Genomic DNA, 13,839 nt, shown 5'->3' with positions numbered 1-13,839 from the left:
AGAACAAAAAAACCCCAAAGCTAGCAGAAGGAAAGAAATCATAAAGATCAGATCAGAAATAAATGAAAAAGAAATGAAGGAAACAATAGCAAAGGTCAACAGAACTAAAAGCTGGTTCTTTGAGAAGATAAACAAAATTGATAAACCATTAGCCAGACTCATCAAGAGAAAAAGGGAGAAGACTCAAATCAACAGAATTAGAAATGAAAAAGGAGAAGTAACAACTGACACTGCAGAATTACAAACGATCATGAGAGATTACTACAAGCAACTATATGCCAATAAAATGGACAACCTGGAAGAAATGGACAGATTCTTAGAAATGCACAACCTACCGAGACTGAACCAGGAAGAAATAGAAAATATGAACAGACCAATCACAAGCACTGAAATTGAAACTGTGATTTAAAATCTTCCAACAAACAAAAGCCCAGGACCAGATGGCTTCACAGGTGAATTCTATCAAACATTTAGAGAAGAGCTAACACCAATCCTTCTCCAACTCTTCCACAATATTGCAGAGGGAGGAACCCTCCCAAACTCATTCTACGAGGCCACCATCACCCTGATACCAAAACCAGACAAAGATGTCACAAAGAAAGAAAACTACAGGCCAATATCACTGATGAACATAGATGCAAAAATCCTCAACAAAATACTAGCAAACAGAATCCAACAGCACATTAAAAGGATCATACACCATGATCAAGTGGGGTTTATTCCAGGAATGCAAGGATTCTTCAATATATGCAAATCAATCAACGTGATACATCATATTAACAAACTGAAGGAGAAAAACCATATGATCATCTCAATAGATGCAGAGAAAGCTTTCGACAAAATTCAACACCCATTTATGATAAAAGCCCTGCAGAAAGTAGGCATAGAGGGAACTTTCCTCAACATAATAAAGACCATATATGACAAACCCACAGCCAACATTGTCCTCAATGGTGAAAAACTGAAACCATTTCCACTAAGATCAGGAACAAGACAAGGTTGCCCACTCTCACCACTATTATTCAACATAATTTTGGAAGTGTTAGCCACAGCAATCAGAGAAGAAAAAGAAATAAAAGGAATCCAAATCGGAAAAGAAGAAGTAAAGCTGTCACTGTTTGCAGATGACATGATACTATACATAGAGAATCCTAAAGATGCTACCAGAAAATTACTAGAGCTAATCAATGAATTTGGTAAAGTAGCAGGATACAAAATTAATGCACAGAAATCTCTTGCATTCCTATACACTAATGATGAAAAATCTGAAAGTGAAATTAAGAAAACACTCCCATTTACCATTGCAACAAAAAGAATAAAATATCTAGGAACAAACCTACCTAAGGAGACAAAAGACCTGTATGCAGAAAATTATAAGACACTGATGATGATCTCAAAACTCTTAAGTCAATCATGTTTTTGTTTTTGTGTTTTCTAAATAAAATTTCTAGAGAGAAAAAAAAAAAAGACACTGATGAAAGAAATCAAAGATGATACAAAAAGATGGAGAGATATACCATGTTCTTGGATTGGAAGAATCAACATTGTGAAAATGACTATACTACCCAAAGCAATCTACAGATTCAATGCAATCCCTATCAAACTACCACTGGCATTTTCCACAGAACTAGAACAAAAAATTTCACAATTTGTATGGAAACACAAAAGACCCCGAATAGCCAAAGCAATTTTAAGAACGAAAAATGGAGCTGGAGGAATCAGGCTCCCTGACTTCAGACTATATTACAAAGCTACAGTAATCAAGACAGTTTGGTACTGGCACAAAAACAGAAACATAGATCAATGGAACTGAATAGAAAGCCCAGAGATAAACCCATGCACATATGGTCACCTTATCTTTGATAAAGGAGGCAAGCATATACAGTGGAGAAAAGACAGCCTCTTCAATAAGTGGTGCTGGGAAAATTGGACAGGTACATGTAAAAGTATGAAATTAGAACACTCCCTGACACCATACACAAAAATAAACTCAAAATGGATTAAAGACCTACGTGTAAGGCCAGACACTATCAAACTCTTAGAGGAAAACATAGGCAAAACACTCTATGACATAAATCACAGCAAGATCCTTTTTGACCCAGCTCCTAGAGAAATGGAAATAAAAACAAAAATAAACAAATGGGACCTAATGAAACTTAAAAGCTTTTGCACAGCAAAGGAAACCATAAACAAGACCAAAAGACAACCCTCAGAATGGGAGAAAATATTTGCAAATGAAGCAACTGACAAAGGATTAATCTCCAAGATTTACAAGCAGCTCATGCAGCTCAATAACAAAAAAAAAAAACAACCCAATCCAAAAATGGGCAGAAGACCTAAATAGACATTTCTCCAAAGAAGATATACAGATGGCCAACAGACACATGAAAGAATGCTCAACATCATTAATCATTAGAGAAATGCAAATCAAAACTACAATGAGATATCATCTCACACCGGTCAGAATGGCCATCATCAAAAAATCTAGAAACAATAAATGCTGGAGAGGGTGTGGAGGAAAGGGAACACTCTTGCACTGTTGGTGGGAATGTAAATTGATACAGCCACTATGGAGAACAGTATGGAGGTTCCTTAAAAAACTAAAAATAGAACTACCATACGACCCAGCAATCCCACTACTGGGCATATACCCTGAGAAAACCATAATTCAAAAAGAGTCATGTACCAAAATGTTCATTGCAGCTCTATTTACAATAGCCAGGACATGGAAGCAACCTAAGTGTCCATCATCGGATGAATGGATAAAGAAGATGTGGCAAATATATACAATGGAATATTACTCAGCCATAAAAAGAAATGAAATTGAGTATTTGTAGTGAGGTGGATGGACCTAGAGTCTGTCATACAGAGTGAAGTAAGTCAGAAAGAGAAAAACAAATACAGTATGCTAACACATATATATGGAATCTAAGAAAAAAAAAAAAGGTCATGAAGAACCTAGTGGCAAGACGGGAATAAAGACACAGACCTACTAGAGAATGGACTTGAGGATATGGGGAGGGGGAGGGGTAAGATGTGACAGGGTGAGAGAGTGGCATGGACATATATACACTACCAAATGTAAAATAGATAGCTAGTGGGAAGCAGCCGCATAGCACAGGGAGATCAGCTCGGTGCTTTGTGACCACCTAGAGGGGTGGGATAGGGAGGGTGGGAGGGAGGGAGACGCAAGAGGGAAGAGATATGGGAACATATGTATATGTATAACTGATTCACTTTGTTATAAAGCAGAAACTAACACACCTTTGTAAAGCAATTATACTCCAATAAAGATGTTTAAAAAAAAATTAACCTGACACTTTTTAAAATGGTAAGGAAGACTTTACTCAAGACTATTGTAGTTAGGGACATTGCAATAGGGAAGAGAGATAAGGCTCAACTCCAAAACAAGAAAGATAGCTAGGAATTTATAGCCAAGAAGCAGGGTGGGGATATCAGTGGATGGAAAACTAAAAGGAGACCTCAAGGGTAGAGAGATTCTTGCTAAAGACAGGACAAGGGCTTAGATATGAAGAGTGAGGAGTGAGAAACTTGATAAGATATCAAGGTTGGGGGATGACTTAGCAGGATTCTTGCTAAGATTGACCTATGCAATCTCACAGAAGGTCAAGGTCAAGGACTAATCCCAGGAGAGGGCTCAGAAGAGCCTAACTAAAGTCTGGTCAAGGAGAGTCTTTGTTACTTGAATGTCCTCACAACATGGCAGCTAGCTTCCCACAGGATGAATCATCCAGGTGAATAAGCAAGCCAGAAACTACACCGCCTGTTATGACCTACTCTCTGAAGTTGCATACTGGTCTACTTTTTTCCTATTTGTTGGACATGAGTCACTAAGTTCAAGGGAAGAGGAATTAGACTCCACCTCGTGAGAGAGTGTCAAAGAATTTGGAGACATATTTTAGACTACCACATCAGAAATGATGCCAACTGAAATTAATGGTATAGCAGCTCAACTCAACTGTTGCTTATAAGACTATCTTGGTCTGGGAGCATTTTTTTCCTGTTTTAAAGTTTTTATTTTTTTGATAAACAGCTGTGTATTTAGAAACTGGTTTCCTCTTTCTCTGCAAGACATCAGAATTTTTGCCACAAATACTTGTGTTGAAAATAAAGTTTATTTTAATTTTCTCTCCTAGGGTCACCCTAAACTATTCCCTTACTCTGACTTCCGATGTTGCTCTATTTTAGCAGCTTGAAGACAAAAAAGATATCTCCAGATTTTTGGCTATAAGCTGCAGACCAGAGATGTGTCCTGATAGAGAAAAGACTGATAAGGGAGGACTGCAGGAAAATCCTAAGACTTTCTGACATCAGTATGTGATAGCTTTTCCCCTTCTTGTGGAAAATAGAGGTAATAGGCTATGATCACTGTAAGCGAAGTACACCAAGATTTGTGTGTCACCTCCCAATACTAGACTAAACATATTAAATTTTAACAAAAAAAAGAGAACATATTGCGAATTCGCTGTGGGAAGTCTCTGTTAAAGAAGACAACAAGAAATTCTCTTACTTCCTTTTCAATGCTTCTTCAAAAGCAGCAGTTCTCTAACTTTAAAGTACATCAGGATAACCTGGAGGTCCTAAAGACTGCTAGGTATCACTGCCAAAGTTTCTGATTCAGTAGAATTGGTAGGTGGGGCCTCAAAATTGGCCTTTTAACTAGTTCCTAGGTGATACTGATGCTGCTGGTCTGGGGATCACACTTTGTGAACCACTGTTAGGAAGATTAGGGGTGGCCAGGGAGGTAATAACGTTAAGTCTATATCATGTGAGGTAAAAGTTATGATGGATTATCATCTGGATTATCATCTGGACCAAAGTTCCTCCCCTGAGGAAAGCAACAAAAGGGGTTTGTTGACTGAGCTCATGTTTTACGGTCCCAAAGATCCAAGTGCACTGAAACATTTGTCTTTCCCTCCTGTAGGAAAGGAAGTGGTGTGTCTCACTTACCTTTCAAGACCAATACTTTCAGTTTCTACCACATAATTTAAGGGCAAATACAAATTAAAAATAAGAGATGTAATTCTCCTTGTTGAAAATAAGGGAAGGCGTTTCTCCCCCTCTCCTTTTTCTTTCAGAATTTCTTTCTTCATCCTTTTCAAATGTATGTAAATATTTATAATGGCTAAATTATAATGGCTAAGTAAGCCTCCTGCCAATCTCACCACTCAGGAATGTTTCTTCAAGAACCTGGAAGCCATTTTTTTATATATGTATAATTTTCTCAGGGCTACTGATTTTTTTTTTAATTTTTTTAAATTTTATTTATTTATTTATTTTTGGCTGCGTTGGGTCTTCATTGCTGCACGAGGGCTTTTCTCTAGTTGCGGCGAGCGGGGGCTACTCTTCGTTGCAGTGTATGGGCTTCTCATTGCAGTGGCTTCTCTTGTTGCAGAGCACAGGCCCTAGGCGCATGGGCTTCAGTAGTTGTGGCATGCGGGCTCAGTAGTTGTGGCTCACGGGCTCTAGAGCACAGGCTCAGTAGTTATGGCACACGGGCTTAGTTGCTCCGCGGCATGTGGGATCTTCCCGGACCAGGGCTCGAACCCGTGTCCCCTGCATTGGCAGGCGGATTCTAAACCACTGCGCCACCAGGGAAGCCTGGAAGCCATCTTTTTGAAATGCAAAGATCAAGGAAGATAGCTCCCCTATCTCACAGTTCTTGTGAGAGGGCACAAGCCTAACTTTGGTGGACACCTTTCTCCAGTTAGCAAAACTATGTCCTGTCAGAAAGATGAGGTTTGTTTTTTCTCTGGATAAAGCCAATTAACTAACAAAAGTGACCGCCCCAATTACCATGGTAAAGTTAGGATGAACTATGCATGACAAATATGCTCTCAGGTTCTCTTACTTGAGGACTATTTATTGTTTACTTTGAAAACACATATGTGATGGGGTGTATCTGGCTATATAAGGGGGTGAGATTCCCCTTTCTGTCTTCACAATCTCTTCCGCAGATTGCCTGTGATGCCCACCACATTCTGGTTTAATGCTTATTCAAACATAAGTGTTTTCTTTCTCTACTACCTTTGTGGAGAGGATTTCTGAGTTGGGAGAGATCTTGTTTTTAGTTGTATTTCCCAAATAATACATCCCAGTTCCTAAATCATAGAACAATTAGATAATAGAAGACACCACCTTCAGGCTGAGAGAGGAGTGGCCAAGGTATTGCATAGCGATAAATTTTGTAAGGCATGAAAGGACAGAAAATTCTTTTGTTTGGCTTCTGACTTTCAAGTGTCCTAAAACTTTCATCTCATTAAATTTTTAAAAATCAAAATAGTGTCTGTCCCAGAAAGGAGAGGCCTCCCTAATTTTAGCAAACCATAAGACAGATATGCCTACACCAAAAGAAAAAGAGAAACTTCAAATGTTACTAAATACCGAGTACAAAATTGAGTTTTGAAGCAAAAACAATACCATAATTATACCCTGTGATTCCTAGATGATCTCTCATGACCCATCCCACTGTACTCCTGCCACACACTCTTGTGTTCATGGCCTGAATCTTGGCATTACCAAATACATATTGCTCCACCACAACATTCACAAAAGCAGATGATACCTGACTCTTCTGCAATGTCCTATCAGTTCAGTTTGCTTACTCAATTACACCTACTAACCTGTTTCTCATCTCCTTTGAAACCTCTGGCCAGTTGTGTATTTACTTTCTATCAGTCTCTCATCCCATGTTCTATCATTACTGTACTGGCCTCTCAGTATGCACCTGAGCCTCTGTAGGCCACTCGTGCAGCAACTCTGATGCCAATAACTTTAACAACTTTACCCCATTTCCCTTCTATAAGCTTAATTGTACCTGGACCTCTTAGCACTTAGCAGTGTTGGCAAAATGGGGGGGGGATCATATAAGGTAGACTGATACCACTATAAATTCATGACCCCCAAACTGAATTAGACCATAAACACTGCTTAACAACATGACTGTCATTCCCTAGTCAGCTCACACTTCATTCTTTCATTTTTTAATTGTGATTTTAAGAAATACATAAGTTTACCATATTAACAATTTTAAAGCTCGGTAGTGTTAAGTATATTCGTGCTGTTGTGCAACAGATTTCCAGAACTTTTTCACCTTGCAAAACTGAAACTCTTATACCCACTAAACAACCCCTTGTTTTCACCACCACCCTCCTAGACCCTGGTAAACACAATTCTACTTTCTGCTTCTATTGTTGACACAAATAATCAACAATCAAACTATAATAAGGAATAGAAAAGAGTTTTATTAGAACCAAACTGAGGACTATAGCCTGGGAGGCAGCCTCTCAGTAGCTCCAAGGATCTGCTCCACTGAAGCACGGTTTTCAGCACAGTTTCAAACCTTACTATTAAAACAAAGAACATACATCAAACATGACAGGGGTACATTCCTAAAAGGTTTCAAAAGAGACAGATTAGTATGTATTCAATGAGACAGCATAACCCTGGTGTCTGGGAAGGGAACCTTATCTTCAAGAAAGTGTTAATGGATGCCACAGGAAGAGAGCTATTTATCCTTATCTTCAAAGAGGACATTCTTTATCTTAATGGTTAAAGTAAATGTGCTGTATAAGTGTTTGACAGGCCATAAGTCAGGCTGTGTTTTAGTTCACACAAAGTTCAGGCAGAACCACGTATAAGCCAGAATGACTTCCCTATACTGCAATATGTGAAAAACTTCTCCATCACTGAGTGTGTCACATTCACTCTTCATAATAATTTCAAACTTTCTCCCATTCTTCGCTCTCCAGAGATTCTCAGCAGACTACCTCTTTCACAGAAATGGGAACTCTCAAATTACAACTGCCATATGTACAAACTGGCTTCCATCCCCACCTAAGTTTCTTCCCTTCTTCCTGTTACAAAGGAAGTGGTATTTCCTCCTCCTATCCAAGACCAGTTCCCTCCATCTGTCCTCTGAATCCCATCTCTTTCAATCTTCTGAGGAAGTTCGCCCTTCTCATCCTTTCTTTCCTTATTCCCTTGCTAACAATCCTATCAGCTGGTCAAGTCTCTCCCAGGAACAGTAAAAATAACAAAAATTTCCTGGACACCACACCGGAGGCTGAGCCTACCGAATATTGCCTCTGCCAAGATTCATAAAAACGTTTAACCTTAATGACTCCATTTTCTCATATTCCACTCATCCCTTACCCACTCTCACCCGGCTTCAGCCCCCAAACCTCACAATGTGGTCCCAACGGTCTTTGTATTGCTACTGTCAGTGAATGTTTTTCAGGCTGCGTTGCACGACAGTGCTGCTTTCCAGGCCGGAAGGCTTGCCCCTTTGGCGTGACGTCATATGGCAGCGCCGGAAGGAGAGGGCGGGATTTCCGGCTGCGGGTCTCGGGTCAACGACGGATACTGTGTAGAGTGATAGTTAAGCTGTGGGTCAGGTGCAGCGCGGATCCGTGGGCAGCGTTTCCCGGCAGAATCCTGCGTCCTCTGGGGCACCGGCGGGAGCCACTGTCTTTGCACTCCTGGTACGGGCGGGTTTCGTGTCTCCCAGTGTGTGTGGTGAGGTGGGAGGACGCGGGAGATCTAACATACGCATACTGGAGCTTGTGCGCTAAGAAGGCCCACAGGTAAGAGGAAGCCCAGTGATTTAATAAACTATAAGTACAATACCTGGGACGAGAGCAGTGTTTCCCAAAATGATATCCTTGTTCCCCTTTTAAATATTTGGGAGTTTTGTTTCTTTGACATCCTAAAAATATTTACCAGTTACAAAGACAAAACTCAAAAGACTTTTTCCGAAATCAGTGTTTCTCGTATTGGGGCTGAGAACTCTCGGTTAAATATTTCGAGGAGTCTAAAGGAAATTGTATTTTCTTTAAAAGGTGTCTGAACGTGTTTTAAATGTGAGAAGCATTGACCCGGAGTATTTAATCGAAAAATACTTGAATGATAAATGTGAACTATATACTGCCAAACATTGGGTTCGATGTTAGTATAAATACAGTCCTTGTCCTGATAGAGTTTACCACATAGTGGGGCTAATAAGTAGCCAGGCAATTACAGTGCAGTGTTACAAGCACTATGGTGCAGAAGTACAGGGTGCTAAAAGAACTAATAGGAATACTTGATCTAAAGTTTGAGGTGACAGATAGCTAGAGATGTAGCTGAAGAGGTAAGCAAATGGTGATTTTGTGAAAAAACTTTATAAGCCACATATATAAGTTTAGACTTTAACCTGGCAGCAGTGAGTTTAAAAATACACATTGAGGATGATGTGAGTGTATTGATCAGATCTGCACTAGCTCCAAATGGCTTAGAGATGAGGGAGAGCAAATCTAGAGGCTAGGAGATACAATTAAGAAAGTGAGGTTGAGGGAATTCCCTGGCGGCCTAGTGGTTGGGACTCCGTGCTCTCACTGCAGAGGGCCCGGATTCCATCACTGGTCGGGGAATTAAGAGCCTGCAAGCTGCGCGGCGCACCCCCCTGCCTCCAAAAGAAAAAAAAAAGATAAGAAAATGAGGTTGAAGAGAAGTGACTGGATTAGAGAAGTATTTAGAAACTAAATGAATATAACCCAAATTAGGAATGGAGGGTGTGAGAGGGGACAGTTATGAAATGACTCCCAGTTTCTGCCTTCAGCAAATGGATGGATAGTAGTGTCCCTCCCTGAAACTGCAGAAGGAGAAGCAGACTGGGAAGGGAAGGGAGACAGATTTCAGTTTGTTGCATTTGAGGTGTCATCTGATACATGGTGATCAAAGTCAAGGAGGTAGATCAGAGTTCATAGGGAAAATGTTTAGATTGAAAAAAGGGCTAAGGACAGAACTCAGAAGCACATCCACCTTGTGTGTGTTGGGGGTGTGGGGGGAATGGATCTGAGCATCATTGCACAGGTCAGAGACCCAGGAGCATGCAGCGTCATTAAATGAAGCCAAGGGAAGAAGGAACTTTTCAAGTATTTTAGTTGCATTTTGTGAAAAGTTGAATTCCTTTTTTTGCTTCAAGTCCAGCACTAGTTTCACATCTTTAAGCATCTTCATTATTTTGTGGACATCCAGACCTTTAGGATAAAATTGTGGAGCTTATATATATTTGCCCTAATTTTGGATATTTTGTTTGGCAATAACATTATTTGCTGTAAAGTCTAAATTGGAGAAGGGAGGTTTTATTTTTTTTTAAATCAGTAGATCTCTCTATATTTCTGTTTTGAAAACATATAAGGGCATTGGTACAGCAGCTGCTAAGTGCTTTTTACTATTTGCCATTTTCTGTAACTTTTCTGCCCTTTGTCTTCATGTATTGCTTGTTAAGGATCTTGTGTTTGGGTCTGTATCTGGGCTTAGTAGAAAGTGGAGAAGAATACAGCACCATAGTCTCAGCCATATAGTGGTACATAACTTTGTTATCCAGTAACATTGATCTTCTGGGTCCCTAGATACAAATCTGAAAAGGATCTTCAAGGTATCCTTTTGCCTAAAACAATAGTGAAGTTCATGTCTAAAATAAGAACCCAAATAAGTTTTAAACATTTTGCCTAGTGAATGATCACAGGCTCTAGGCCACAGGAGTCTAAGAAAAATTAATGGTGCAAAAATAAGTTGGACTAAGATTCCACTTTATGTTTCAGAAATCGATTGCATTTTGGTATCTCAAATTTATACTTGCACAGTTATTTGAGAGGTTTTTAACTTTTCATTACATTTTTCTTTTTTTATAGGGCTTTTCTTACAGGCCTGTTTTCCTCAAAATGAGTGTCGGTATCACCTTCTTAAGACCTTTTGCCAGAGTTTTGGCACCATTTACCCTTCATAGGAAGAAAAGGGTTTTATATTCAACAACTCTGCAGAGATACACGTCTTCCAAAATACCAGCTGTGTCCTATCCTAATAAGGAGAGTACATCACCTCCTGAAGAGCTGGAGTTGGATAGGTGGAAAATTACAATGAAATCTAGTGTGCAAGAAGAGGGTGTTTCAACAGTCTCAAGTAGCAAGGATGAAGATCCTCTAGCTGCCACCAGGGAATTAATTGAGATGTGGAGATTGCTTCGCAGAGAAGTACCAGAACACATCAGTGAAGAAGAGCTCAAAACCGTTATGGAATGTGTTTCTAAATCATCAAAAAGAAAATATTTAAAATATTTATATATTAAGGAAAAAATGAAAAAAGCCAAGCAAATAAAAAAGGAAATGAAAATAGCAGCAAAAGAACAAATAAAAAAAGATCAGCTACCAGAAACCACTAAGGAAGATAAACAGCAAAACTTTCTGTTTCTACGACTTTGGGATAGGAGTATGGATATTGCAATGGGCTGGAAGGGTGCCCAGGCCATGCAGTTTGGACAACCTGTGGTTTTTGACATGGCTTATGACGACTATATGAAACCAAAAGAACTGCAGAATGCTGTTTCCCAACTTTTAGAAAGTGAAGGATGGAACAGAAGAAATGTTGATCCTTTCCATATTTATTTCTGCAGTCTTAAAACAGGTGGTGCCTACTATAGAGAGTTAGTTAAACGTTATGGAGAAAAGTGGAACAAATTGCTTTTAACAGCAACAGAAAAGTCTCATGTAGATTTATTTCCAAAGGATAGTATTATATATTTAACTTCAGATTCTCCCAACGTTATGACTACTTTCAAGCATGACAAAATTTATGTAGTGGGATCTTTTGTTGATAAGAATATGCAGCCAGGCACATCCCTAGCCAAAGCAAAACGGCTGAAGCTGGCAACAGAATGCCTTCCATTAGATAAATATTTGCAGTGGGACACTGGCACCAAAAATCTCACCTTAGATCAAATGATACGTATTTTGTTATGTCTGAAAAACACTGGTAGTTGGGAAGAGGCTCTGAAGTTCGTTCCTAGGAGAAAACATACTGGTTATCTGGAGATTTCTCAGCATTCTCAAGAGTTTTTCAACAGAATGAAGTCAAAGACTTTTAATTCATTTCCAAGAGGCTCTGTAGATAGACACAGAAAAGGTAGCTTGAATGAGAATATTTGATAGCTTAAAAAGTAAATGGATTAGGATTACAGTTCTTTTTTTTTTTTCCCCAAAATCAGCTGAAATTTTTAGGAAGCCTCTGCTGAAGTAGCACAGGTAATACTCACACTCCTGTTTCTTTTTTTTTTGAATTTTATTTTATTTTTTATACAGCAGGTTCTTATTAGTTATCCATTTTATACATATTAGTGTATAAATGTCAATCCCAATCTCCCAGTTCATCCCACCACCACCACTTAGGAATACAGTTCTGTTAGTCTGTTTCATCCTGAATGGAATTCACTTGCTCTTTCTTTTAAAGGTTGTCTTTCCAAACTAACTGAAGTATTATCTTTCTCCAATTAAATATCTGTAAAACTTTGGAAATATATTTTGTTTACTGTAAAAAGAATCTTAGAAAGTAAAAAGAGTTGTCCATGTTCGTTTGAGCCCAGTAAAATAATTGTACCATTGGTGTGGCTTTTTTATGACTACTTTGAGTCTCAGACTGCATTTTCCTTCTTAAATGTTCTTTTAGCCATGACAACAACTACCCTTTCATCGAAAATTGATGAAACTTCAGGTGGTGGTTCATTTATTTAACATTTGGTACAGTGCTGGGCATGTCATAGGCACTAAGGTATATCGTTTAACTGAGTCTTGGTTAAACAAAAAAGACATCCCTTGGCATGTCATGAGATTGGGCTGTATAATGAAAAATGGGTTTGTGGGGTAATGAAAAATGGGTTCGTGGGGATAAAGGTCATTTCTTGTCCTCTTAGAAGAAAAGGGTTTATTTGAAGAGTGTTACTACAGCACTTCCCTGTTGTAATGTAGATGGCTTTTGTTTTCAAGGAAATACTTCCTTTTTTCCAGCCATGTGATTTGAATGGAAGCTGCCATATTTTTACAGACCTTGTTCCCCTGGCCACAACTGATTATCTCAAAAAAGACACCTCACTCAGGGCTTCCCTGGTGGCGCAGTGGTTAAGAATCCGCCTGCCAATGCAGGAGACACGGGTTCAAGCCCTGGTCCGGGAAGATCCCACATGCTGCGGAGCAACTAAGCCTGTGCACCACAACTACTGAGCCTGCGCTCTAGAGCCTGCAAGCCACAACTACTGAAGCCCGTGTGCCTAGAGCCTGTGCTCCTCAACAAGAGAAGCCACCGCAGTGAGAAGCCCGTGCACCGCAATGAAGAGTAGCCCCCGCTCGCTGCAACTAGAGAAACTGCGTGCAGCAACGAAGACCCAATGCAGCCAAAAATAAATAAATAAAATTAAAAAAAAAAAGAGACTCAAGCTTTGAGATGGGCATCTGACTTTAAGACAGGCCAGTCAGAATCCTTTTACAGGATTTTTGGACTTCTCAAGATAGCCTGTGTTAATTCCTTTCTAGTGGTTGAACTTTTGAGAGGTAGGAAGCTGTAGTGGCCATGCCCTTTTCTGTGAAGGAAGCCAAGCATACAGAAATGAACTTAGGAACCATATTCATTGTAGACTTCTTGCACCGTTAAAATGTTTGAAAACATGGGAAATAGAAATGTATGGCCAAATGTTTCTACCTGGTTTCTGAATTGGACATTAGCATGAATGAGGTATGCTATCCAATACATTTCTTAAAGCAGGACTCAATCTTTTACCAAATACTAAGTACCTACTCTGTGCCAAATAGTTACTGTGCAGTTTACATGAATTTAAACAACTAAGTTTAGGTACTATCATTAACACCTTTTTTATAGATAAGGAAAATTTACTCAAAATAATTGAGCTTTTAAGTATCGTCTCAGAATTCAAAAGGTCTGTCTGACTTTAACCTATAAATTATGCCCTCTATAATAAGGCAAGTACAAAATGCAATGGAAAAACACGAG

The 13,839-nt window shown here is 39.3% G+C and overlaps 1 protein-coding gene across 3 annotated transcripts; it reads left to right on the top strand.

Moving 5' to 3' along the window:
* The first annotated feature begins 8,375 nt into the window (after positions 1–8,375).
* On the top strand, positions 8,376–13,267 carry TRMT10C (tRNA methyltransferase 10C, mitochondrial RNase P subunit). 3 transcript variants are annotated; one of them, XR_009503105.1, is made up of 3 exons: positions 8,376–8,606; positions 10,698–12,083; positions 12,843–13,267. XR_009503105.1 is itself a non-coding variant. In XM_059922195.1 (2 exons), the coding sequence occupies exon 2, from the start codon at positions 10,728–10,730 to the stop codon at positions 11,985–11,987; it is 1,260 nt and encodes a 419-aa protein (XP_059778178.1). In that variant the 5' UTR covers positions 8,376–8,504; positions 10,698–10,727; the 3' UTR covers positions 11,988–13,267. The 3 variants fall into 3 exon arrangements, 2 of the variants coding, with proteins under 2 accessions (XP_059778178.1, XP_059778177.1); XM_059922195.1 differs by having other exon boundaries at positions 8,376–8,504; positions 10,698–13,267; XM_059922194.1 differs by having other exon boundaries at positions 10,698–13,267.
* Positions 13,268–13,839: the final 572 nt, after the last annotated feature.

This window comes from Balaenoptera ricei, chromosome 4, assembly GCF_028023285.1.
Source record: "Balaenoptera ricei isolate mBalRic1 chromosome 4, mBalRic1.hap2, whole genome shotgun sequence".
NCBI lineage: Eukaryota > Metazoa > Chordata > Mammalia > Artiodactyla > Balaenopteridae > Balaenoptera > Balaenoptera ricei.
Note: the sequence above shows the minus strand (reverse complement) of the source record. Positions and strands in the feature narration are given on the sequence as shown.